Genomic DNA, 25532 nt, shown 5'->3' on the forward strand with positions numbered 1-25532 from the left:
CTTTTCATTTTCTTTTGGGCCTCCCCACCGTTTCACGAGCGGAGGGGCGGAAGTCGATTGTGTTCGAAACACACGGCGAAGCGCGGACCCGGCAACCGCCCGTTTGCTTTTCTCCATGCGTGTTTGTGTTCTGTGTGTTTGTGTCTTTTCTCCGCTCCAAAGCATATGTCATTCATTGGAGTCAAGGCGTACGCAAGATGCACGAAAGATAAGCGGTGTGTGTGCGGAGCGGTCAAGTGGGCGAGCGAGGGAAAGGCTCTGCTGCACTAGTAATTAAAACCTTGTTTTAGGGGGCTTGCATAGAAGAAAAAAATCTGAGAAGGGAGCGCGTACGCAGAGCGTCTCGTGAGGTGATCACGGCGGGGGGAGGGGGGGGAGGGGGGGGGGAGGGGGGGGGGGAGGGGGGGGGGAGGGGGGGGGCCGAACCAACTCCCTCAGTTTTACTTTTTATGGCAAGGGTTCAAGGCTGTCGCCGCACGCTCCCTCCGCAGTTTTTTTTTTTTTTTTGTTCCTTCATGCGGGTTTGTAGGCATGAGCCAGAACAGAAGGCGCTGCGGAAAGCGTTGTGCAGACGACGCGACGCCAAGGCTACGCCCAATCTTCTCCCGTCAGTCAGAACGATGCACCAATGGAGTGCCTTCAGCGAAAGTAACCCCCATGACGTCAACGGGGTTCAGAGTAGTGGGCCGGGCCCGTTTTTGTTGAAGGAAAGAACGAGCGGGCTTTGATTTGAATTTTCGCAGCTTTTCGGGGCGCGCATGGCTCTAGTATTTTGCCGAGGTTATCTTCGATGCCTCATCTATGCAGTGGGCTTGTTTTTCAAAAATGTCCGGACCCTGGGCAGTGGCCCTTTAAGAAAATTAGCTGAGGTGTAGCTCTGGTTAGACCGGGCAAGTTGCGTAAGCAAGCAACAACTGTTTTGCCCGAAGCAAACGCGCGTATTTATTCCCTGTTTCCCTCCCGCTTCCTCTCTCCTCTCTCCACATTCCGACACATGCGTCGAGAGCGCGACTAGGCGCGCGGCAGCGGCGGCGGCGCAGCGGTGGTCCTGCCACCTGGTGGAGCGCGGCTTAAACGGTTGCTATGGCAACGACGCTCCATCTGTTTGACCTCGCTGCGGCTGAAGGTCAACCGTGGCCACCGCCGGGAGCTACGCGATGGCTCGAAGCCTGGCGCAGTATTGCTTACGCAATAAAAAAGACGGTTCCATCCGGTTCTGCGTTGACTACCGTCGTCTGAACAAGATTACACTCAAGGGCGTTTACCCTCTCCCTCGTATCGACGAGGCCCTCGACTGCCTGCAGGGGAGTTCTCTTTCTTGGACTTGCGCTCGGTTTATTGGCAGGTGCCGATGGCAGAGGCCGATCGTCCAAAAACTGCATTCGTCACAACCGACGGGCTCTATGAATTTAATGTCATGCCCTTCGGCCTCTGCAATGCCCCCGCCACATTCGAGCGCATGACGGACAACCTACTCCGCGGACTTAAATGGCACATATGCCTTTGTTACCTAAATGACGTTGTGATCTTTTCACCGGATTTTTCGTCTCATCTAAAGCGCCTTGAGACTGTTCTTCGCTGCCTGGCAGACGCTGGCCTCCAACTCAATTTAAAAAAGTGCCGCTTCGGAGCCCGGCAGGTCACCATTCTCGGACATGTCGTGTCCAAGGATGGCGTTCTCCCGGACCCGGCAAAGTTGCGAGCTGTAGCAGAATTTCCGAAACCCACTTCCGTAAAAGACCTCCACAGCATCGTCGGCCTCTGCTCCTACTTCCGCCGCATTGTCCGCAGCTTCGCCACTATCATCGACCCTCTGACCAAGACGCTTTCCGGCCACGACCTTTCAGCCTGGTCGTCAGCCTGTGATGAAGTCTTTACGACACTCCGTCGCCTCCTGACCACTCCGCAAATTCTGCGTCATTTTGACCCTCGTTCTCCGATGAAACTCCACACCGATGCCAGCGGCGTCGGCCTCGGCGCAGTCCTTGCGCTGCGCAAGCCTGGCTTTGACGAATACGTTGTCGCTTACGCCAGCCGGACACTAGCAAAAGCTGAAGCCAACTACTCTGTCACCGAGAAGGAGTGTTTAGCCATCCTGTGGGCGATCGTCAAATTCCGCCCTTACTTGTACGGGCGCCCTTTTGACGTTATCACCGATCACCACACCCTCTGCTGGTTGTCGTCTTTGAAAGACCCCTCTGGTCGACTGGCGCGCTGGGCTCTGCGACTTCAAGAGTACGACATCCGCGTTGTCTATCGTTCCGGCCGTAAACATGCCCTCTCACGTTCCCCTCTGCCGTCTGCGGCAGTGCCTTCTATATCCGCCCTGAATTCTTTGACGCTTGAGTCCGCTGATATGGCTTCCGAGCAACGGAGAGACCCGTGGATCGCTTGCCTCTTGGATTTCTTATCTGGCCAATCGTCTCGACCTCCTTCTCGTGCTCTGCGTCGTCCATCCCGCCATTTCGCCATCAGAGACGAGCTTCTTTACCGCCGGAACTACCTTCCGGATGGTGGCAAGTGGCTGCTTGTCATTCAGACCCATCTGTGCTCCTTCATTTGTTCTTCCTACCACGATGATCCCCAGTGTGCCCACGATGGCTTCTTGAATACCTTCACCCGTCTACGACATCGGTACTACTGGTGTGGGATGTACCATTATGTGCGCAAGTTCGTTCAGTCCTGCACCGCATGCTAGCGCTGAAAAAACCCACCTCGCCGACCCGCCGCTCCTTTGCAACCGCTGCCTTGCCCGGCGCAGCCCTTCGAGCGTGTTGGCATTGACCTCTACGGCCCTCTTCCCAGCACATCAGCCGGCAACCGCTGGATCATCGTCGCCATCGATCATCTTACCCGCTGCGCCGAAACGTCGCCTTTACCATCTGGTACAGCCCACGACATTGCATCCTTCATCCTCCATCGCATCATTCTTCGCCATGGTGCTCCCGAAGAGTTGCTGAGTGATAGAGGTCCGGCCTTTCTATCTGAAGTTGTTGAATCTCTCCTTCAGGAATGAAACATCGTTCACCGCACTACCTCCGCCTACCATCCGCAGACAAACTGAAGGCGTTGGGAGTGGTAAACTCCTATCAGGAGTTGCGGGAGGCCCACCTCGTGAACCAATATACGCGGCTATCGCAGACGGTGCCTGGGCGCCGCCTGCTAAACCGCTTACACATCCAACACACATGCATACCAGAGGGGACGGAGAACATCCCGGTGCTGTGGCGCCACATGCTCTTGGTCGCTCCGCTCCCGCGTAACATGGACATGGCTTCACATGAAGGCAGACGACAAGCGCGGGTTCGCACGCTTGAGAAGCAATATGGCTATAACGAGGGCGTCTATTACGTGGACATCACAGGGCCGTCGCCCGCGGGATTCTTCACGGCTGCCGTAGTCCACCGGGGAATGAATGTCGATGGGCTATCTTTTCGGGCCCCAAATTCAACACGAGCGGAGGAAGTCGCAATAGCTCTCGCTGCCGCCGATCCAAAATCGAAAACGGTTATCACAGACTCTCGCCGGGCCTGTGAACATTATCTTGCAGGCGAAATATCACCTCTGGCCTCGCAAATTCTAAGACGCGCTCTCGCCGATCCAACTCGTACAAAAGTGATCTGGGCTCCTGGCCACCAGGGTCTACGAGGCAATGAGGCCGCTGATGCGGCCGCCCGAGCGCTCACACACCGGGCTCCTCATCCTAGCTCTCATGGCTCAGAAGCTCATAAACCGCTTCTGCGGTTCCGCGAAATCCTAATTTATTATTGCGACAGCCACCGTCTCTACCCGGCACCTGCCAAGGGGCTGAGTAAGGCGGAGGAGCGAACTCTGCGGCGCCTGCAGACAGGAACCCTTCTCTGTCCTGCAATAGCAAAACACTTCGATCCGAACACAGATGGGCGCTGCCCGCACTGTGGAGAGATCTGCGATATCTTTCACATGGTGTGGGCATGTACTCAGAATCCTCACCTTACCCCTTCCCCCCCCCCCCCCCCCCCCCCCGCCCGAGAGGCATGGGAGACTGCCCTCCTCAACTGCTCCACACTGGAGTCCTAAAGGGCTCTGGTCAAGCGGGCGCGAGACGGGGCCTCGTCATGCGGTGTCCCGGACTAAGGATACCGACCATGCAGCAGGGTTATTTTTTTTTTTTTAACCCTCAAGCTCTCTTTGATTAAAGTTTTTCACCACCACCACCACTCCGCAGACAAATGGCCTGGTTGAGCGTTTTAACAGCACCCTTGGCGACATGCTGGCCATGTATGTAGCTTCCGATCACTGCAACTGGGACCGCGTTGTACCTTTCGTCACCTATGCTTAGTATAACTCCGCTGCTCAAGCCACCACCGGATTCTCTCCATACTTTCTCCTCTACAGCCCTGAGCCTTCTTGCACACTGGACACCATTTTCCCATACCGCCCTGATGCTTCTGAATTTACGACTCTTTCTTAAGCCGCCACTTATGCCGAAGAATGCCGTCAGCTTGCCCGGTCTTTCACACCCGCGATCCCTCTGCACTTCTTCCCACTTATCCTCCTGGCTCTTTGGTCTCGCTCTGGGTTCTTTCCTCAAGTCCCAGCCTTTCCTCCAAACTTCTCAGCAAGTACAGGGCCCCTACCACATTCTTAAGCAGACATCCCCCATCAATTACCTCATCGAATCCCTTACTCCGTCCACTGACCATCGTCGCCGAGGCCGTGAAATTGCCAACACCGACCGCCTCAAACCATCCTACGACCCCGCCGTCGTCACATCACCCTAGGCCGCCAGGATGGCGCCTTTTCGCCCAGGGGAAGTTGTAAGACAGGCCTTCGGCTCCCGAACCCTCGACGGCTGGCTTAAGGAAGAAGACGGCGAAGACAACGGTGCCGATGCTCGTGCGTGTGCTGGACTGATCGCTGCCTCTGGTCTGAACCGAGACTGTACCGCTAGCCGTCCGCGACGCAGCGCCTTCGAAGACGCCCTACACTACAATCTGATAATGAGACACTTTAACAAAACTGATATTATTAAAAAGTGTCTTTAATTGGCTTCATTCTGATCTATTTCATTAAATTTTAAGGCTCATAATTCTGCGCCCCCCCCCCCCAAAAAAAAAAAAAAAAATTAACGCAAACCCTCAAAATACGGCCATTCTTTTGCTCCAGCAGTTTTTGGGCGTACGGGATTGCGGTGATGCGCCTATTTTTTCGATCTGACGCTGCGACGATCTGCGTGTCCCCCGCGGACGCAGTACGGTTGGTACTCGATATACGCGCCTGAAGCCAGCAGTTCCCAGATGGCATCCTGATAGCCTATGGTATATCACGTAGTAAAGCTATCGCGGGAAAGGAACGGGCAAGAACAGAGCATGCCTACTAATGGTGTCTTCGACTGGTCGCTCCCACGATCCGGTTCGGATTTGGCGACGTGAGAGCCGCTCTAGCTCCGAGCGCACAGCGAGACCGGTCAAGCCGAATGGTCAGCAAGTTTTCAGAGCGAAAGCGCAAGAAGGAGGGAAAGGACCTAACTAACCTAACTTCCGGAATCGCCACACCGCAGTGGCGCTGCCGCTGCGGCTGGTGAAGCCGCCCGCAACCGGAAGTTGGCTCGGCTTTCCTATCTTCCTTCTCCACCGAGCTACGGGGCGGGTTTCGCGCGCGGCTCGCAAGCGCTCAGTAAAAGAAAGGTATAAAAAAAACCGCGCCGCTCGCCGCTACACTCCTACACCTCCCTCCCCGCAAACACACACCTAGACACAGACCGGCGCACAGGTGCGGTGAACTTTTTCCGACGCCAGGCGAAGAAAGACGACATTGCGCGCCGCTTATAGCTCAGCTCACCATCCTCCTCGGGCTACCGTACACCCGCCGTGTAGCCTTCGAAACGCAGCTCAGCATCGCCGAGAGCGGCTTCATGTTTCTGTGCTGTTTGGTGAGGTGCGAAAGTTCGCTGATCAAAACAATCAACGCTTCTTCGCGTGTCGAAGCGCGGTTCCGGAGTGCCACCTTTTCGAGAGATTCATTTCAATGCATCGATCGCTCCGCGTAACGACACCAAGTTTGACGAACAAAATATCAAATGAGCGGTTATTTGCCGCATTTAAAAGCAATCCTAGATGCGTGCGTATCGTCACGACGCCAGGCATGTAGACTAACACGCAAGGCCGAACACACCGTGCCGAAAGCCCGTCCACCGCCACCGAGAAACACTCGGGCCCCTAGCAACAACGACGCTAACGACGCCGTACGCCGTTGCTAGTGGCCCGAGTTTTCTTAGCAACAACGACAACGTTGCTAGTGGCCCGACTTTTTAAGCCTTAGTTTTCCTTCCTCCATGAATCACACAGTCTGCATCGCCCACGCCGCCGTCGCCGCTGAACCTGTATCGCTGCCCCAGCAGTTCTTCGTCTCCGGCTCGCGTCGAAAAAATAAAAAATTAGTGTCCCGTTGTACCACTCTGGATATGCCGCGGCAGCCCCCAGATGTGACAGCAACACAGACGGCGTACCCAGCTTAATGATTCGTCTGCTTTTCGACATTTCCCCTCACAGAGCCACACAGCAGGGACGTTTAAAGCGCCAAAACTTGCTTAACGGATGCGTAAGAATGCCTCGCCAGATCGGTCGTGATGTGCCCTGGCTACCCTGGCTTCGCATCCGTCTCCGCGAAACGGCGGAAGTGGCTCTGTCACGTGAACACATCTCGGGGCCGCTCCGACTTTTTTCTCGGAGCGCCTCAGAGCGCTCTGAGCTGGAGGCGGGCGCTCTGAAAGAACCAGCCGAATGTAGTCAGAGCGCTTGATTTCGACCAGCCGAACGTGCGGCTGCATCTCAGAGCGCTCTAGAGCGATCTGAAACGACCAGTCGAAGACACCATAAGGAAAGGCAGCCGATGGTCAGTTAGGGTGAAGGTGCGGATTCCGAACGGTAAGCCTAAAAGTTGGCGCAGGGTCAGTTCGGCGGATGTAATGGAAAAAAAAAAAATGAATGGCGCAAGGGAAAGAACACAGGAAGAGGAATAGAGAGAGCGCCTTTCTGTCTTCCTGCATTCATTCCCTTGCGCCATTCAAATTTATTATAAAATGAATAGCTAGCCCAGAAACAAGTACGTACTTCATCTGACTAGTTCAGAGGGCGAAGAAGATCCGAGGAACCAGCCCAGAATATTGCTGAGCGCCTCGGTCAGCTTCTGTTTGTGCCCATTTTGCTGGCTGTCTGACACAGGACAAGGCGAAATGGAGAGGCATGAGAGAGGCCTTTGTCCTGCAGTGGAGGTAATTATGTAGATGATGATGAAACAAGCCTTTAGAGCAATCCTTAATGCAAAGAGCTTAGCGTAAGAATAAACATTGCACCTGTCCCTGATATGATTAAAATGTCCTTTTATTTACAGCATAAGTCTAATGTATGTACATCATATTTACAAATTAAATATTTCTTCACCAAAACCAAAGGCTGCATTCTCTGGAGCTGCATCCGGGCTTGACAAAACTGCAGCTCAAGGGATCAGGCTCCCTGCAATAAAAAAAGGAACCAAGCAATTAGGAGAAGCGACAAAGGAACCGACATGGTAGTACAAGTCCGGCACTTTATACAGTCGCCACAAAACAGCCACTGTGCTCATGAAAACTTCAATAATGTGTCGTCTCATTGGAAAACTTAAATAGCGCTCAGTACTGGCCCCTACGTGCTCCGCAGCCCCTGACTACATATACCGCCACACTGCCGTGTGGCCTTCAGTACACGAGAGCGACAGAACGTACACATAGCTGAGTTACTTGCTTTTTGAACTTGGCGTTGAGGTTTACATGCCGCACTGTTTTCAATATAGCGCTCATTGTCCATAGACTTGTCAATAAAGTCTATGCAATTTCTATAGACACATCCTATACACTAGTCTACAGACAATACAAATCCTATAGACAGCCCATAGAGACAATCCGTAGATTTATGGCCATGCACTTTTAGTAGACTTGTCTATAGAGTATGAATAGACAAGAGATATTTATAGAAAGGCAACAGAGTCTATAAGAAGTCTATTGAGCATATGTATAAGGGCGGCTGCCTAAGCGATAGCGTATATATAACGTTTACCGTCACTGAGTTCCATCGTGCCTATTTTGCTGAAGAGCAGCTGGCAGAATTTAACGACTAATTTTCACTATAACACAGACACACACGAACAAAATGTGTCGTCAATTTTTCGACAGCATTTGGTCTAGCAGTGCATTGCCATAGAATTCCTGAATTGTCAGCTTCTCTGCGCATTTCTGTAACGTTGTCACAGCCCTGAAGTTTTTGTTGAGCTTGCGTATACAATTGACTTTCGCTCACAGTTACGTTTAGCAAGTTTTTATCAAGATTTTTGTGCTAACTATGGCGATCCGGTGAGCAGTGTTCTCCGCTCTTTTTTCTTCTTATTTTTTGTAGGTGTTTATATCTCCTTGCATGTTGTCTTTTTGCTCGCGGCTATATAATTTACCCTGCAAGCAAAACAGCGGGCCACAGGCACGTTACAACTTGGCGTTATAACTGGCCTATAAGGCTCGACATCTCTAAGTAGTCGTTAATGCGTCTAGTCAAACTTTTCTTGCTCAATAACAAACCCATGCTTCAGGCTTTGCCTTACAAAAGTATTGAGGCGTTCACTTTACACAGCATTTCTTGGTTTTATCGCCTGTGTCTGTGCTAAAGCGTCATTGTATAGCGTACTTTGAGGATCCCCGATCCATGCTTGGAAATTAGTCAATGTAATCTACAGGCACCTCCGAGTGATTGCCTTTTTTTGACATGTTCCCTTCATACAATTGCGTCTAAGTAGTGCTTGAACATATCAGGAATACAGCCACCAGGTATATCCATTAGCGATATATCTTTCAGTGCAATATATTCCAAATAGAAAAAAAATCTAGCCAGTTTTCACAATAATGTTAAGGACAAACTGTTGTTAGAACGCAGTAATCTATAGATGCAGGCCAACTACAAAGACAGCACTTTCACCGAAAACGAAACTTTCATAAGCTAGAAAAACAAATGAAATACTGGTATCGCCATCACCGGTCGATAGCACAAGTAAATTGCGGTGATTTCACCGTTTTTTTGTTTGTTTTTTTTTTGGAGGGAGGGGCGGACCCTTGAAACTAGACCACACTGCCACTCACTTCAAAACAACAACCACAGAGTCCTCTTCTGTGTATAGACGTGGGCAGTTTGCTCACTATGCGGTGGGCAGTTTGCTCACTATGCGGTGGGCAGATTGCGATGACGCCGCAAGGTCACGTGACCTTGGTGGCCCATGTGCCTCCTAGGTTGATCTCTGAACGCCACCTGCCAAAGTCATGCTCGTGATTTTTCACTCGAAACGCCGACAACGCCGACGGCGGATATTCTGGACAAGGCCTTTAACGCTGTCGCGTTAATAAGCGCCCGTCACCGGCTCGGTTCAAAGGGCCGTCCGTCCACCATGAGCTCAAGTGTTCCCTCCATCAGAAATCGACCCACGACTCATGGCGTTGTAGCCACGATGCGACTGATTAGTTGCCGTAAAACCCCTTCCGCGATTGCGCTTCACTTCCCGGACTTCGTGCATGAAGCTTGCAGGAGCGCCGGAACATTCAATGCCTCAACGCCTGCTGTGCTACCAAACAGTGTAGCAGCCGTGTGCGTACCTGCCACGCAGGCCGTGAGGAAACAGGCGGCCGAGCCAGCGGCCAGGGCCCGTATCGAGACCGCGGCGAAGTCTCCCTTGCGGTCCGGCGCCATCGCACCCAGGCCACCGAGGCAGATGCCGATGGAGCCCAGGTTGGAGAAGCCGCACAGGGCGTACGTGGCGATCACCACGGAGCGCTTCTGCGTGTGCAAAGAAACAGAGGCTTGTTCAATGCCAGTCTCCAGCCTACCCAGAAAAGCCAATGGCAGCCTCGTCACAGTTAGCTCCGAGCACGTCACAATAACGTTGCACTAAAATACAAAAATGACAGGATTCAATAAGCAGCGAGTACAAATAGAACATTAGTAAATTGATGGATACGTGACATGGCACCACATTTCATACACCGACGTACAGGCGTCTGGAAGACAATAGACGATATAAACGGAGCTCTCCGAACAGGCTATCATAGGCGAAGCTGCAGCAGCATTTTTTGAAATGAAAAAAGAAATAGCTAACTCTGTTTCGTGGCTCTAACATCCTTGAAGTTCTCCAGGAGGACATCCTTTGAAATGTTTCCCAGTGCGCAACGAGGTCCTGAAAGACATACTGAAAGAGCTGCGCTTGTTCACGTGGCTTGCTCGTAAAACGTGACTGCCATCACGAGACCCTGCGACAGGGTGCACAGCGCTTTAGCACCACAAAAACAGAAGACTTGCTCGCAAGACCAGAGTAAAATGAAATATGGTACGGTATGATATGGTTCGGCCTTCTCCCGCATGCGGTGTTCGGTTCGATCGCCTTCCCGGCCCACTTCTCGGACTCCAGGGCCCGCTTGCACGAAGCAAATAGTGTAGTTACCTAGTGTTGTCTTATTCGCAGTCTAAACCCGAACCCTAGCTAAGCCAAAGAAATTCGCGCTTAGTCCTATGTCCGGGGATTTAAAAAGTGGAGTAAAAGTTTTGAAATAAGAGCATTTCTTCATCACTTGCACAGACATTGCAGGACTGTAAAAAGAATGCACGGAGATTTATCCAGGAAATTAAGACTTACACGAAATTTCAAATCAGCAAATTTAACTAAATACTGAGTGTCTGTTTACGCAAATTCAACGACCTAAAATAAATAAAGAGCAAAATTAAAAATCATTCCGCCACATCTTCGTTTAGCAGTACATTCGTTGAAATTTTAAGTTGTTTCGACGGAAGAGAGCTTTTAAGTCGAGTGGCCTTATAGTACGCTCTGCACATCCGACAACGACTGTACTCTCAACGATATGCTCGGACATACGCTTTGAGTAATGTTGTGAGAACGTGTATTTTGCAAACAGAAATGACAGCGTATGCACAGTCTGCATAGTGCGTGATGCCCAAGGCCTTGCTAGATTGGTTTCAAGTGGAACTAAGAAGGAATTTCAACCATAGGCATTGAAGTGCTCGAAAAGTAGATCATATCTGCACTATCTGCTGATGCCGTGCCCGCAACCTCAGTTCCCTATATTCCACGCTGTCACGTTGGCTCCGAACGCTGTCGTGATACTTGCCAGGCCGCCGCGTAATAGTGCCATTCATTATGTTCCGTTATCAGTACACTCGAGTTGTTATCGATGTAGTGGCAGCTGCGACAGCAGCGAGCGCTCTATTTAGCCCACACGTGAGAAAAAATGCGCACAGACACAAGGAGGGCGCTAGAAAGAACGCTGCTGTTAAGGGGATAGTAACAGAGACAAAGGCATGAAATGTGACCCGTCTATCCGCCCGACAGGAGCGAGCGTGTAATCAAGACTTCGAAGGATGTGTTATTGCGAGGGCAGACTACGCGCATGATAAGACACCAGAGAATATAGCGTAGGTGGGCAGCAAATGTCAAAGCCCGTTAAGCACGTACTCGACAAACACGTGCAGCCGCGCATCGGCGCACCTGGCGCGGGAAGAGAGCGCGGATCTCCTCCTGTGTCTCGAGCTGGCTCGAGTGAAAGCACTGAGTCGGTTTGCGCTAACGTCCCGGCTTTTTTCGCAACCGCGCTCTCCGATGGGGTACGCTGGCGTGCCGCTTTCGGTGAGTGCACCGATGAAGTGACTCTAGCCGATATCTGAACCGGGCTCCTCCTGACGTCATCTAGCGACCGCAGGGGGGGTGGTCACGCTTGCCAGTGGAGTGCTAGTAAAGCTTGTAGAACTGCGTGATCGAGCATGCTTCAAAATGAAAACTGCTGGTAAATGGCTAGTGAATTAATGTTTTATTGTTAATCGCACACTTTCGTTACTTCGAGTATCTGTGCACATGCTTGTAGTTACATGTTCAACGCTCGAAGTGAAGTGAGTGCGCATGTACGCCTAGAGATTGCTTTTGGTCGTTTGATCGGCCTAGCAGGTAGTCATTTTGAGGCACAGGTTACCTCAAACAAAGATGTTAGCGACAGTGCGAGCGCTACGACTATTGGAATCACACCACCGAAGAGTCTTATTATTTAGTACTGACGAGATGTCACCTCGGACGTACCCGTGCCACACGGATAGATTTAATGCCATTAAGTGCTTACTGCCTTAAGTTTTAATGGCATTCGTGCGGTTCCACATGCATAAATTTAATGGCATTAGCCTTACTGCCATTCGCGACCTACTGAGTTCGCCACAACTCATTCGCCCGTGCAATGTGTACTCTCGTTCCCATTCCACACGCAGAAAAGCATGCAGCTTTGTCAGTTACAACTGCCTAGCCCACTATAAAATGGTTAATTCTTAATTTTCAGCCAGATGAGGCACCTAAACCGCATTTTCGATGCGAAGAGCGCCATTTTAACCAGCCTTATTGACTGGTACTCTCGACTTATGTGCTGACATGCGAGTTTATGGCTACTTTTTCGACTTGTAAAGCAGGAACAGCCGTATTTTCTGGAAAATCGTTTTTACATTACATTTGAACACCATTCCCGATATAGTCTGCTCATTAGGAATGTTTATATTAAGATGAAACTTTTGACTAGCTTGCAAGCGTTATCGTCATCGTCACGTTCGATAATGGCATTAAAAGTGGACGTGTAGCACCAACTCCGAAAATAATGGCATTAACAAACTTAAGGCCTTAAGCATTTACTGTCATTTCTTTTGCGCGTGTGGCACGGTTTGGTTGGTTGGTTTATGTGGTTTAACGTCCCAAAGCGACTAAGGCTATGAGAGACGCCGTAGTGGAGGGCTCCGGAAATTTCGACCACCTGGGGTTCTTTAACGTGCACTGACATCGCACAGTACACGGGCCTCTAGAATTTCTCCTCCAAAGAAATTCCAGCCGCCGCGGCCGGGATCGAACCCGCGTCTTTCGGGTCAGCAGCCGAGCACCATAGCCACTGAGCCACCGCGGCGGCATGCGTGTGGCACGGGTATAAGGCGACAAGTCTGAAGGCATTTCTCCTGCCTTCTAGCTTGCGCTACTGAATCATGGTGACCTCTGATCTCTGATCACGCTTCTCCGCGACCCGATGGCACCTCTGGTGGGCAACAAAGCTACGCGGCCGCATACCAGCGTTAACACAGGCCTAAAGCGGGCAGCATCTCCTAATTTACTTCGTCTCCTCGCCTATAGTGGTTTACTAATAAAAAAATACAAAAAGGAAGGAAAAGATGTTTCCAGCAGCGGCAAGAGTCCGATGGAAATAAAGGGACAGAGAGAGGATAGAAAGGAGAAATACAGAGGGTAGCGATATCGAGAAACGACAAGGGATGGGTTAAACATTATTTACAGTATATACAAAATATATAAAAAAGGTGAACAAGTTTGCGGCGCCATTCGGGTGCGACTGTCCAGGCACTGTCCGAATAACAGCCGCGCGCGAGCGACCACTGCACATATTTACAACACAGAAGCACTGTATATACAAAGTCGCATATCTCTCGTGACCCCCACACATGCTGCTTTAACGTCATGCGCGCACTACCTGGCGATGAGCAAGCGGGACGTTAGGCCCGCCTGCTCGATGTTAGCACAGAGGCTCACCATTGTTCTGTCACGTGTGCGCTCACTGCCGCGCGGCCTTTTCCTCCACCCCGCATTGCTTTCTCGCCCACCGCAGCAAGCATAATCAACAAAGTGGATAGTAAGCGCGCTCTCACTCCACCCGAAGAATATTAGCACTCACTTCCAATTTGTCGACGATGGTGGCGAGCTGCGAGTACGCGATGAACTCGTTGGCGAATGTCTTGATGCCGATCAGTTCGCCCACCACGCCGCAGTCTTTCCAGGGCACGCCCATTATGAACGCCAGCGGAGTGAAGATTTTCGACAGCAGCCACTGGGAACGAAGAGAAAGTGGAGGCATGGAACAACTGTGTCTGCGCCGAGGTTTGTGCAGCTAAACACTCGGGCCGTGATGAGGAAACCAGCGCGACACAATGGGACAGAGTGGTGAACTACCGGAAAGTATGGTGCGGTACGTGACGTTTAATATCCCAGTCTGCACGGGGACACCGTATTGAAGGGCTCTGGGTTAATTTCGACCACCTGAGGTTCTTTAACGTGTGTCGACATCGCAAAGCACACGGGCGTTTTGGATTTCGCCTATAGTGAAACGGGGCCGCTTGCGGCAGGGATTCGATTCCGCGACCAACAGCTCGGAAGCCGAACGCCGAACTTTCTCTTTCCTTTGCTTTCGATGACGTTCGAACACGTATGAATTCGCGCTTTAGAAGACCATTTAATTAATTCTTGTTAGTTTAGCGCTCTACCCAGTTCCGCCTATATTAACACTCTTGACACTTATTGCTATAGTGATGGTGCACGTGTAATCATTAACTCCGCTTAAAACATTTTATCGCAAACATTTTATCGCAACACCAGGTGGTCGAAATTATCCGGAGACCTTCACTGCGGTCCCTCATAGTTTGAGTCGCTTTGGGTCGTTAAACCACATAAAATATATACAATAGCTATATCTTCACCGCACCGTTGAGGAGAATCGTTCAAAGTGCATCTGAGGCACGTCACTCCTTGTGAGCAACAACTGCGTGAGCTCGGGAGGTGTTATTTTGAAAGCGAGCTTTAAATACTGCAAGTATTTAGTATTTCACTGTCCTTTAAGTTCTGAAGCTCTTTAAAATATGCAGTTTCAATAAGCCTTCTATATGATCCCTTCACAGCGTAGCAGCAGACAGCGAAAATGGCTTAGTAGGGACCATGGTAGAGAGAGGGTGCGGTAGATGGTCCTTGGCGATCACAAAATGAACAAGGGAGGGGAAAACCTCAGGTTGCTAGAGCCAACGTTTCGACAAGGGGACTTGTCTTCGTCTTCGCCCAGACGAAGACAAGTCCCCTTGTCGAAACGTTGGCTCTAGCAACCTGAGGTTTTCCCGTCCCTTGTTCATTTAGTAGGGACCAGTAATTTACGTGCTTGCCTATGGATATACCTGCAAGCACAAATCCATTCTCCTGGGTATTGCTTAGATTGCAGTAGAGCGCCCCATTGCTACGGAAGCTAGAGCTACGGAGTTCGCAATCACAGGTTATTTTCTTTTGGCTGACGCAAGTGAGCTGCTCGCTCCCGAAAATGAACAAAAAACAGCAGCCGAGCCACCGGCGAACCACTAGTCGTTCCTACTACAGTGAATAGCGTTGTGAACACTGGGCCCAATACAGCTCACTGCAGCTTCTATGACGGCCAGCAGCGCTCACCTCGAAGGTGAGGAAGTCCAGGGTGACGATGGAGCCAAACCAGAGCAGCGTGCTGTTGAGGAAGGCGATGAAGGCCAGGAAGCCGACCAGGTTGGACACGATGTTGCCGATTATGAGCAGCCCCATGGCGGTGCCATTGGACGCCGCCTCCAGCACGTTGCTCTCCTCGCTGCGAGGGAAAAGACAAGCCGTCGTTTATAAGCACACTCGCAGGTTGGTGGGCAAAGCAAGAACACAGCAGGTACCATCCGTTTCCAAAAGGTTTCCCTGCAATGAACCGATAGACGCTCGAACCGCTATAGATTGCTCTGGCCGCAGAGGCGCTCGGACCACATTCGGCGGTGGTGTACCCTTCTTTTCGACCGAAGGAAAGCGGCTCTACATATATTGACCTCTGCATTCGGTGTTTCGAGCACACACTGCTAGCCTCTATGTCTCGGTCGCTTCGGTTGCGTGCCCACTGCGCGTGGTGGGGGCACTCCAAATCCAAATAAAGTAAACCACGAAGCCTCGGCCAGAAAACTCGGAAGCGGAACACAGCTTGGCACAATTAACTTTCCAACACGCCTCTTTTAATTAGAATTCAGCTGCCGAGGACGGCCACTTTCAGAGGTCGCTTTGGTCATCTGTGCACACGTTTGGCATTTTTGCGTAATAAGCCGGGTAAACTCAACTCTACACTTCGAGCCGCCGCGGTGGCTCAGTGGTTATGGTGCTCGGCTGCTGACCCGAAAGACGCGGCTTCGATCACGGCCGCGGCGGTTGAATTTCTTTGGAAGAGAAATTCTAGAGGCCCGTGTACTGTGCGATGTCAGTGCACGTTAAAGAACCCCAGGCGGTCGAAATTTCCGGAGCCCTCCACTACGGCGTCTCTCATAGCTTTAGTTGCTTTGGGACGTTAAACGCCATAAAGCAAACCAAATCATGTACACTTCGAAATGCGTGCAATGGCAGAAACGAGTACATGAACCTGTGTCCAGGCACCGCGAAGCAGAAAGGAAAAGTGCACTCGTGCTTACATATCAACTCCCTGTTCACGTATGCAAAAACGATTTCCGTACATACTATTTCCATCGAAGCATACATGCGTCTTGATTTAAAACAACGTGCAGTATCGATACAAGTAGACTCGCAGTAAGCAGGCGGATCCTACGGCAGACTCACCTCTTGGGCATTTCGATGTTCTCACGCTGCGTCTGGCTTTCCTCGGTCTCCGGGTAGAGAAGCTTGGAGAAGGCCAGCGCCGCTGGAGCGCTCATTATGGAGGCTGTCATCAGGTGAGCGGGACTCACCTATGAAAAACGCAATAGGGGATGGGCTCCGGATTAATTTCGACCCGCTGGAGTTCTTTAACGGGCGCTGACAATCGCACGGCTCACAGGCGTCTTTGCATTTCGCCTCCGCCGAAATGCGGCCGCGGCGACACGGATTCGAACTCGCGATATTGGGATCCGCAGCTGAACACCAGAGCATCTGAGCTACCGCGGCGGGTAGGTGTCACTGAACTAAATGCAGGTTTGCTTCTGTCAGATTATCAAATATTCCGGAAAGCAGAGCAAGAGAGAACGCACTAAAGGAAACTGAAAATAAGCATGCTCTGATAGCGGTTTGGTACGTTTTAAAAGCGATGGAACTGAAGCAGGTTGATTGGCATGGAAAGATAGGACAGTGCCCGAAGCAGGAAAAAAAAAAGGGTCCATACACACAGGGCAAACGCTAGGCGCAACTGCTTGCACAAATGTATTGAAAACAGTTTTACTCCCCAGGAAAACACGCATGCAATGGAAGCTGCACATGCACGTAGTGCTCATTAAAATCACGAGTTGGATAGTTGGGGTCGAAGTTACAGAATGCAGCAACAGGGATGCACAATCTTTGATGTCTCGTCCCTTGCGCTGCTTTTCGGAATATTCGATACGGACCTCCAACTAACCGAAACGACACAGGTTTTGGTTCAGCAGACATGTTCTTAAGTTGCTCGCAGTTTACAGATGTGCGGGCAGTAAGCATACTCACCCCAAAGGCGATGTACGCAGCCATGACGCTGCCGGCGATGGTGGCGAAGCCGCCGGTCATCACAGTGTGCAGCTCGGATTTCGTCATCTTGGACAGGAACGGTCGAACCACGAGAGGAGCCTCGGACTGCGGTAATACATGCACGCGGTACGCCAGTTACACTGCATGTCCGCCTACAGGACATACGTTCATCCTGTTGATAAAGCCCACTGTTGATGGCTCACTTTGCAGGCTCTGCCACTGTACCCAAGGGCGCCAGGTGCTACAGCAGCAATGCTTATATATTCACTGTCAGACAAGCATTTTGCAGCGACAACTGTTGAGGCCACATTTCCTGCTCATGCGGGGGAGCTGTCGTTGGCGTTGTAGCACAAAAGGTGCGACGCATCACTCAGAATACAAACAAAGTGGCAAGAACGTGAAAAGAACGCGCCATGCTGGTTAGCTGTTCATGTAAATCACTGACTGGCGCGAGCACAAAGACATATCTCGTGACGTCACGAGGCATTCACATAGAGCTTACTCGCATATCTTACAGGCGCCATGCACCTCACACCTGGAGTTATTAAACACTGCGATTGGCATCGACATTTCACACCACCCCAGCTGTCGCATGGAATTCGCACTACCACAGGGGTATACGTCCGACTAAATTATTTTACGGTAAGTTCATTGAAGTTGTAACGCGTAAAGAGAAAGAGCACACCATTTACGAAAAAAGCAACCTAATACACTGTGACCCAAACGCACTTAGCCTTTTCCATGCGATGTTCTATGGACGTGACCGGACAACATGAAGCAGTTTGAGATCTTGACCACATCAATTCAGCACCCATCTGTCACGGTCAATGCTCGCTTTGTCCCACAGCTCGGAGGCAAGGATCAAAATTTCCTCCCTTTTGTGAGCTCCATTTGAGAGAGCGTGTTTCGTATAACCGAATCCAGTCAATGTGCAGCCTGTCAATGTTCAGTGCCTCTCGCTCAAAAATAACGAATACTACAACCCTAACAAAGACAAGAAAGGGACATTGAAAACAACTCAATCGAATTTTTGTTCTTCGCAAAAATTAGCTGTACGGCTCTTTCTGGCTACGTTTATGTTTGCTCGGCAGCAAAATATCAATTTATTCCTGAGAAAATGGATTTGAAAGTGGAATTTTAGTTTGTTTTTTTCTGCCAACCGATTCGAAATCGTAATGTGAAGACAGAAAAGGTCTCCGTGATAACTGTTTGGAAATGAATGACTGTGTAGCCTAGCCTCAGAGATCCACACCTAAAGAAAAAAAAATGTCTTGAGGGCAATGCAGCATGCTTATGAATATTTCCAACTTGCCCAGTTTTCTGTTCTAGTTAACCACATGCTTATGAAACAAGCCCGCTTCAGTTTATCCCTAATGTCCCTTTGTTGCGCTGTGCACTCTGGTGAGCCGGACGCACGATTCTGGCTCCTGGCTGCCGCGGTGCGCACGTCTTGCTTACCATGCCGAGGAAGATGTTGGCGGCCGCCGTCATGGACTCGCAGACGGTCGTGCCGATGGTGAGCTGGAGGAAGCTGCCGACCACCAGCACCAGCCGTTGCATGATGCCGTAGAAGTACAGGATGTTCACGAAAAAGCTGAAGAAAAATATCACCGGAAGCGCCTGCGACCGGAAGAGGAAGAAAACGCGCCAAGCGTCATCGCACAACTTACTAGCAGACGTCAGCCACAGACGCATTCGTATCACAGGGCAGCCTACACAAAAAAGATGGGCTAGCACTACTACACTGTTATAGTGGGATCGACGGTGGCGGACCATCTGATGGGCCATCGACAAAGATGCCAAGATGCCACCAGTTTCAATACTTTTTTTAGTAGCGTGACATGGCAGAAAACGTTTCAGGAAGAAAATGAGAATTATTGTACCTCGGCTGGAGCATTTTGAATTCCTCCAAATGGCAGTAGAAAATGCGATTTCAGGCTAAAAACTCGTCATCTTGACAGGCTGCGCTGCTGACACGAAAACATTAAGGGGATATTGACTGAGGGAAACCGCATTCAATTTTTATTCTTAGCAAAAGTCGATTCTATGGCGCTTTCCGGGTGTGTTGCCATTGTCGCCGTAAAATAAGCATCTTTGGCTGAGAAAATTGCGTTTAAATTTTTTTTCCCGCCACTCGATTCAAACCCATGACGTCTGCACCGAAAAGGCCTTCGTAATCACCGCATTGAAGTTAGTGGCGGTGTAGCATAGGTTCCGGGATCCACGCACGAAACTGTGTCGACGCACCGCAGTTTACACACCACGCACACATAACATTCCTTGTTCAAATGATTTCTTCGCGTCATAGGTCAACTCACATTCGTCTTTTTCCGAGCAATGCCAACCTTTTAGACTACCCATCCTAACACCGCTAGATTACTAGTACAAGGCTCACATGCCTATCTGATTCCTGCAAAACTGTGAACGCTTCAATTCTGAAAGCTGAACTGAATTGTCAGAAAAATGGCCTGGCTTAGCCTATGGTTAAGCCTAGGATGCGAAGCATACCGCCGGCGGAGGCTGCGCGTCCGCAAGCGAGCGCACGAGTTGAGCCCCAGCTTTCACAGCTGTTGTGACGTCAGCGCCCCTAGCGGAAGGAGCGGGAGTTAAGCCGCCGATGGAGGCTGCGCGTCCGCAAGCGAGCGCACGAGTTGAGCCCCAGCTTTCACAGCTGTTGTGACGTTATATCACGTGGTGCGCCGATGTAGGTCAAGTGGTAGCTACACGGCCGCGCGCGGCGCAGCAAGAAAGAGCTCGGTTGTGCGGCTAGTAAGCTTCGCATAAAATCCGAACGCTCATCGAACCCAGCAAGCGCTTGAAATCCTGAAAACATTTCGATCATGTCAGCAGTCGAAACACTGCCGGTCCTGTTTGGACAAATAAAGTGACAACAACCCGCGAAAGGCTAGTTACTTGAGAGAGAGAGACAGACTTTCATGAATAAAGGAGAGGTCTGCCTGGTTATGAGCCTGGCATGCTACTCCAGCTAGTTACTTGAGTAATCACGTTCTGGAAACAGCTTTATTTTGCATGGCCTCACCTGGAAGAGGAAAACGGGGGAGAGCGACTTGATGGTGTCGATAACCTCGATGGTGGCGTTATCGGCGTCCATCGTCGTGTTCCCCCTCGGCAGGGCCGTGATGAGGCCTCCGAGCGCGTCGGTCAGGTTCCACCCCGACGCGAGGTGGCCGAAGACGAAATAGGAGCCCCGATTGGTGTAGTCCAGGAAGTTCTTGACCTTGTTGGAGAGACACTGGAGCGCGTCTCGGCCCACGCTCCAGCGCAGTACGCATAGCCCGAGCAGAAACTGGAGAAGCAGGCCCCACATGACCTGGTACCAGTTCACCTAGAATGCAACACGCGCCAAGTCAGTGCGCATGCGCGGACATCGGCGATAATAGGCGGGATACTCAGAAACAGCGTAATTGGCTGCCGCGAAAAAAAAAAAAAGGAAATAACCTGGTCTATAACAATACTGCTGGTTGCTGTAGATAAAGTTTTTTTGAAAGCTTTAAACGATGCATTCGTGTCGAGAACTTTCTCCCCATTTCTGAACGAAGCTTTCAGCCAGAAATGAGGTCTGTATACTTTGATGGACCAGGGAGCGCCAGGCTACCATCAAAACTTTTTTCGCACTGATAGTCAAGGGACTGGCTCTTAAAGACGTCGGTGCCGTGATGCGACGTCAGCGAAAATTCCTGTTCTCCTGCAGTTCAGTTAGTAGTTCACCTGCAGGTCAGTATCCTGTTAGGCCTAATAACAGGCGCTTCCCAGAGCGTTGGAGGTGGGGCGCAGTGCAGGCGTCGTTCCCACCCCTTCGTCCTGGTGTCAGGTCGAGAAGACCGAGTTTATTCGTATGCATTCTTCTTGGCACAAGTTAATTTCTGCTTTGACTGCAAACCTACAGCTCGAGCACGGTGTGCAGCTCTGATGCGACAGTGCCGTTGATGTTCAACGACGCAAGTTGACTCGGGAGTTGCGGAGCTGGTCGGAGGCACCACACGTGCCACCGGCGCAGGCACAACAGAACAACATGGTCAGCGCCCTGTCAGTACGAAGCGTATTACTTTTTATTCTGCCTGCCCTACTTAGCTAAGTTGGTAGAGCTTCACCGGTGGTAGTTCCTTTCCTTTGTAGCCGTACGGCTGCGTTCAGGTGGATGCTAATGAGTAATTACTTTCTAAGAGGATTATTCTGCATGGCGGTAAAACGATAAGATCGGGACTGAGTCAAAAACAAAAAGTCACTCACCCTGAAGCGATCATTGGAGAAGACGAATCCGAGGAAGATGAGTACAACGATACCGCCGAGCGAGATGAGCCGGTAGCTATCGTTGATCGAGTCGTACACCAGGAACGACAGCAGGCACAACCACAGCAGCAGCCACAAGCAAGGGCGCCTGCGATGAACAGCACGCGGCCTCAGAGGAACTGGTACAGACACCAGAGAGAGAGAGAGAATAAGAAAGGGACGCAGGCGTGTTGCCTCTTTGGCTACCCCACGCGTGACGGAGGGGACTAAAGGAGAGGGAAGGCGGCAGTAGAGTTCGCCCACGTTTTGACATGCCGTGACAAAAGTTGTCCGTTCATCGGGGCCAATAAAAACAAACGCCCAGAGGCGGCCGCTCAAGAGAGTAGCTTTGAAATATCCAAGTACCTCTTCACTGGCACCGCGGGTGGGATTCGATCCGACGACCTCGTGCTCGGGAACAGAACTCCTTAGTTACCGTGACGAGCCCGAAGGGGCAAATGTTAACCAGAACTAACCCGAGTAGCGTCACCGAACGCCTATTTCGATGATTCTGTGGCGATGGCTGTTGGCTGTCCGCAACATAAAATCTTTCGCGCTGCGGAAGTTTGTACAAGGAACGCACCAAGAAACGACAGGCGACGTGTGTCGACTGTTCCTCTCTTCAATACGATTCCTCCGCGTTTGTCTACGGTTCTGCAGGTAACTTTCGTAACCGCACGTGTGAGCAGCAGTGTAGGCAAAGCATGGGCCTCCTGAGAGCAAGTGAGGCCCATGCGTGGCTTCCCCGTTGTTGAAGAAAAGGTGGCGACGGAAAGAGATAGAGAGAGATACGTACGGACATGCTTGACACATGTAACGAGCATCTCTGCCTTCCGTTCAATGCCTTATGACGTCACAGAGTTGCAAATAGGGAAAGACTCCTCTGCATTATTGTCCCAGGCTGAGTGACACCCGAATTTCAGGCATGCTCATACCAGCGGTCCTAGCTTCAACCCAGATTTGAGAAAGGCAGAAGATAGAAAAACCGACGTTTTATGTCGTTTACTTGCCGCATGTGTAGGTGCACAAAACACGTGAACACAGCTTGCTCCGCAATGTCCTTTGCCTCTGTGGCGTATGCCGTACCCAGTATTTCACGTCCGACACTTCAGGCTTTAGCACGCGACGACGTCGCTGCATGCGATACATGCGATGGCGGAAAAAGAGAGAGAGAAAAAAACTTCTTGGTGGCGATTTGCCAGCCAAGCTCGACGAACTTTTTATACGAGCGACCTCCGTTCGGATGCTGCGAAGCAAAGAAGGAAACATGCAAGGCATACGCGTACGCCCAGAGCGACCTTCCAAACAGAACTTGTTCCGTACAAACTCGCAGCAGGTCAGAAAAGCAATAATCAACTATGCAGTTTACCGTTGCCGTCGAAACCCGTACCAATAGGACCAAAAGAACTCGTGTGTTCCCGTGGCAACCTTTCATCAAAAGATGGTCTGTCTCCGGATGGCAAGGGAATACAGCTCATCCATGTATACATGCCCGCCTGGTTTTTTTTTCCGATAAAATCATGCGCAGTGCGGCATGTGCCCCTCTCGCCGAAAAACAAAGGCCAACCAGTACTCGCGAACAATTACCCCGCAGAGATTAAAACGAAGAGCGTTAAGGCGTGTCCGTGCGTCCCGTGCTATCGTTCTCTGTTCAGCACTGGTGTTCAAAGGTCCCGCTAGTATTTTATCGCTTGTTACACCCAGAAGTATAATACTAAGCCTGCAGAAAGACGTAAGCGACGGCGTTGCGCTATTCCTTGCCCCAATTATTGTTATCTGCTGCTCTGTGTGCAGCTATAGAAAGACTGTTTCGCCACTGTGATACCTCAACTACTCCAGTCGCCAGAGCAGAAAAGCCATTGTGACAGCAGCTTCAATAGGAACCGTAAGCAACTACTATCAACTGCAGATCTTATCTAACGGTACTGAACACTGCACTCTGCAGCCCTCTGCAATAAACGTTTGCCAGGTACGATATACGTTCCAGTATAATCGTCCTTTGCAAGCATCTCTCTGCTTTTTTTAATACAGAATTTTTCTTTCAGTCTAGCCCAAACATACAAGAAACTCTCGGGACAGGCCTCCACCATCTATGCCATACTCCAACCGCTGAGCTTTCCACCCTGTGCCAGTGCCCCATTGGAAAGTATCGCAAACCATGGCGGCCTCTTGATGTCACCGTCTCTATCACGTGATGTCACTGTCTCTATCACGTGATGTCACGGTCCACTACGGTTCTGGGGCACGGGTTCGGAATAGCTTCACATTTTACAATGCCAGCTGTCTTGTTCGCCGCCAATAAGATTAATTTCGGTGGTAGTTTAAAACCCTAGAAGGTGGGTCCCCTATTCGTCTGGAGCCCGCTGTTTATCCACCGACGGGTTTAGCCAAGCGCTCCAGGATACTGGTGGGGAGTAGGGAAGAAAGGTGTCGGGCATCCCGCCAGCTTCGTCATTGATGGGTGAAGCTCCCCTTCTGTGCCACAAACGCTTCCCGGGAAAACATCCTGAAATTCGCGAGGTTCACACTCGCAGTTCGCCAATCGTACTTTCTGCCGACTTCCACTTCAACGTCTTGCACCACGACAGAATTCATCCTCAACGTCGAATCATGGACTTCACCCTCAAAACCAATCAAACGCAGTCCACAGCATCAAGCAACGTGTGCAGCTATCGAGTCCATCAAGCAATGCAATGCGGTCATGCCCATATACACGCATTTCCCTTACCGCAAAACAGGCACACAATCAGGATTGCAAGAAACAAAGACGGCACAGAGCAAAAAGCGGGAGCCAAGCGCAGTAATACGCCTTCTCGATGGATAACCCTTCGCTACATACAGTACATGAGTCCGATAGTGGAGGATTTCCAACTCCACATAAGTACCGCGGGTATACCCTTAACTACAGTGAACTATACTCTTAACCCACCAACACAGCAACCATCGCCATTGTTCCGTCTATCATTTCGCGAACCAGCTAGCGCTGATCGTATGCCGTACTCCTGAGACGCCTGTAGCGCGAAATCACTGTTTAACACGGTCCCATTAATGAATTTTGTATGAAGCCTCGGAGTAACTCGGGGTAAGTGCGGGTTAGTTCGGAGTCGCGCAAGCTGCAGCCAATCGGACGAAGCTCGGGTAAGTGCGGAGGTGCGTCGCGCCAATGGGAGGGTGACCTTGAAGGTGACCTTGGCACCCTCAAGAACATTTCAAGCTACGGGTGCGGAATTGCTTACGCAGTCTACTCGGCTTAACTACGTTAAAACCCTACCACTTTATTATACTTGTTCTGTATCCTTCATTACTGAAATGTCCACACCGTCACTTAGCGGAACTACAGCTTCCACTCAATCCCACAGCTTGGAACCCACAGCTTGGAAGCCGGCCGTAGGAAGAAGGAAGGAACGTACGACTCACATCCAGCGGCGCTTCTGCTGTGCGGCCGTGAATGAGTCGAGGACCTTCTGGCGTACATCGGCCGCCCTCTGTCCCCCGTAGCGGTCGATCAGCGCGGCCACCGCGTTCCACGCCACGAACAGGTAGGCGATGACGGTGATCACCGTTAGGAACTTGACGTCGTGGCAGAAGTCCGGAGTGCTGCTCCACGTGAGCGCGATGCCTGTCGCCAGGTAGACGTGGAAGAGCAGGGCGGCGGCCACCTTGAGGAAGAACGGCAGACGCCGCTTCCAGGGGGCCTTCTCGGAGAAAGACGGCACACGCTCGAAGGCGGCGGCGACGGAAGGGGAGGTCACGGGCTTTACAGGTTGCTGCAGCGTGGAGCGACACAAAACAAAAAAAAAAACTCATATGCCGGCTCAGCAAGGAAAATACCGCGGAAGGCTAACTAAAACAAACAGTTGGCTGATCGTCATACACAACGAGTTCTGCGTCGTGTACTCGTCATCAGCGAG

At 51.0% G+C, this 25532-nt stretch overlaps 1 protein-coding gene across 3 annotated transcripts in view; it reads right to left on the minus strand.

Annotated features, from left to right (window-relative positions):
- Positions 1–7341: 7341 nt before the first annotated feature.
- Positions 7342–25532, minus strand: part of LOC149341195 (uncharacterized) — a 40173-nt gene continuing 21982 nt past the window's right edge. For all 3 annotated transcript variants that reach the window (XM_089543125.1, XM_089543124.1, XM_089543123.1), the window contains exons 4-13: positions 25039–25388; positions 21583–21730; positions 20372–20677; positions 18790–18951; positions 17311–17436; positions 16459–16586; positions 15295–15463; positions 13766–13918; positions 9650–9830; positions 7342–7496 (exon numbers count right to left, since the gene is read on the minus strand). In XM_089543125.1, coding sequence (XP_089399251.1) covers positions 7480–7496; positions 9650–9830; positions 13766–13918; positions 15295–15463; positions 16459–16586; positions 17311–17436; positions 18790–18951; positions 20372–20677; positions 21583–21730; positions 25039–25388 — 1740 coding nt within the window. In that variant the 3' untranslated portion in view covers positions 7342–7479. The remainder of the gene's footprint in view (positions 7497–9649; positions 9831–13765; positions 13919–15294; positions 15464–16458; positions 16587–17310; positions 17437–18789; positions 18952–20371; positions 20678–21582; positions 21731–25038; positions 25389–25532) is intronic.

Source organism: Amblyomma mixtum, chromosome 5 (assembly GCF_055824585.1).
Source record: "Amblyomma mixtum isolate Tamu chromosome 5, ASM5582458v1, whole genome shotgun sequence".
Taxonomy (NCBI): domain Eukaryota; kingdom Metazoa; phylum Arthropoda; class Arachnida; order Ixodida; family Ixodidae; genus Amblyomma; species Amblyomma mixtum.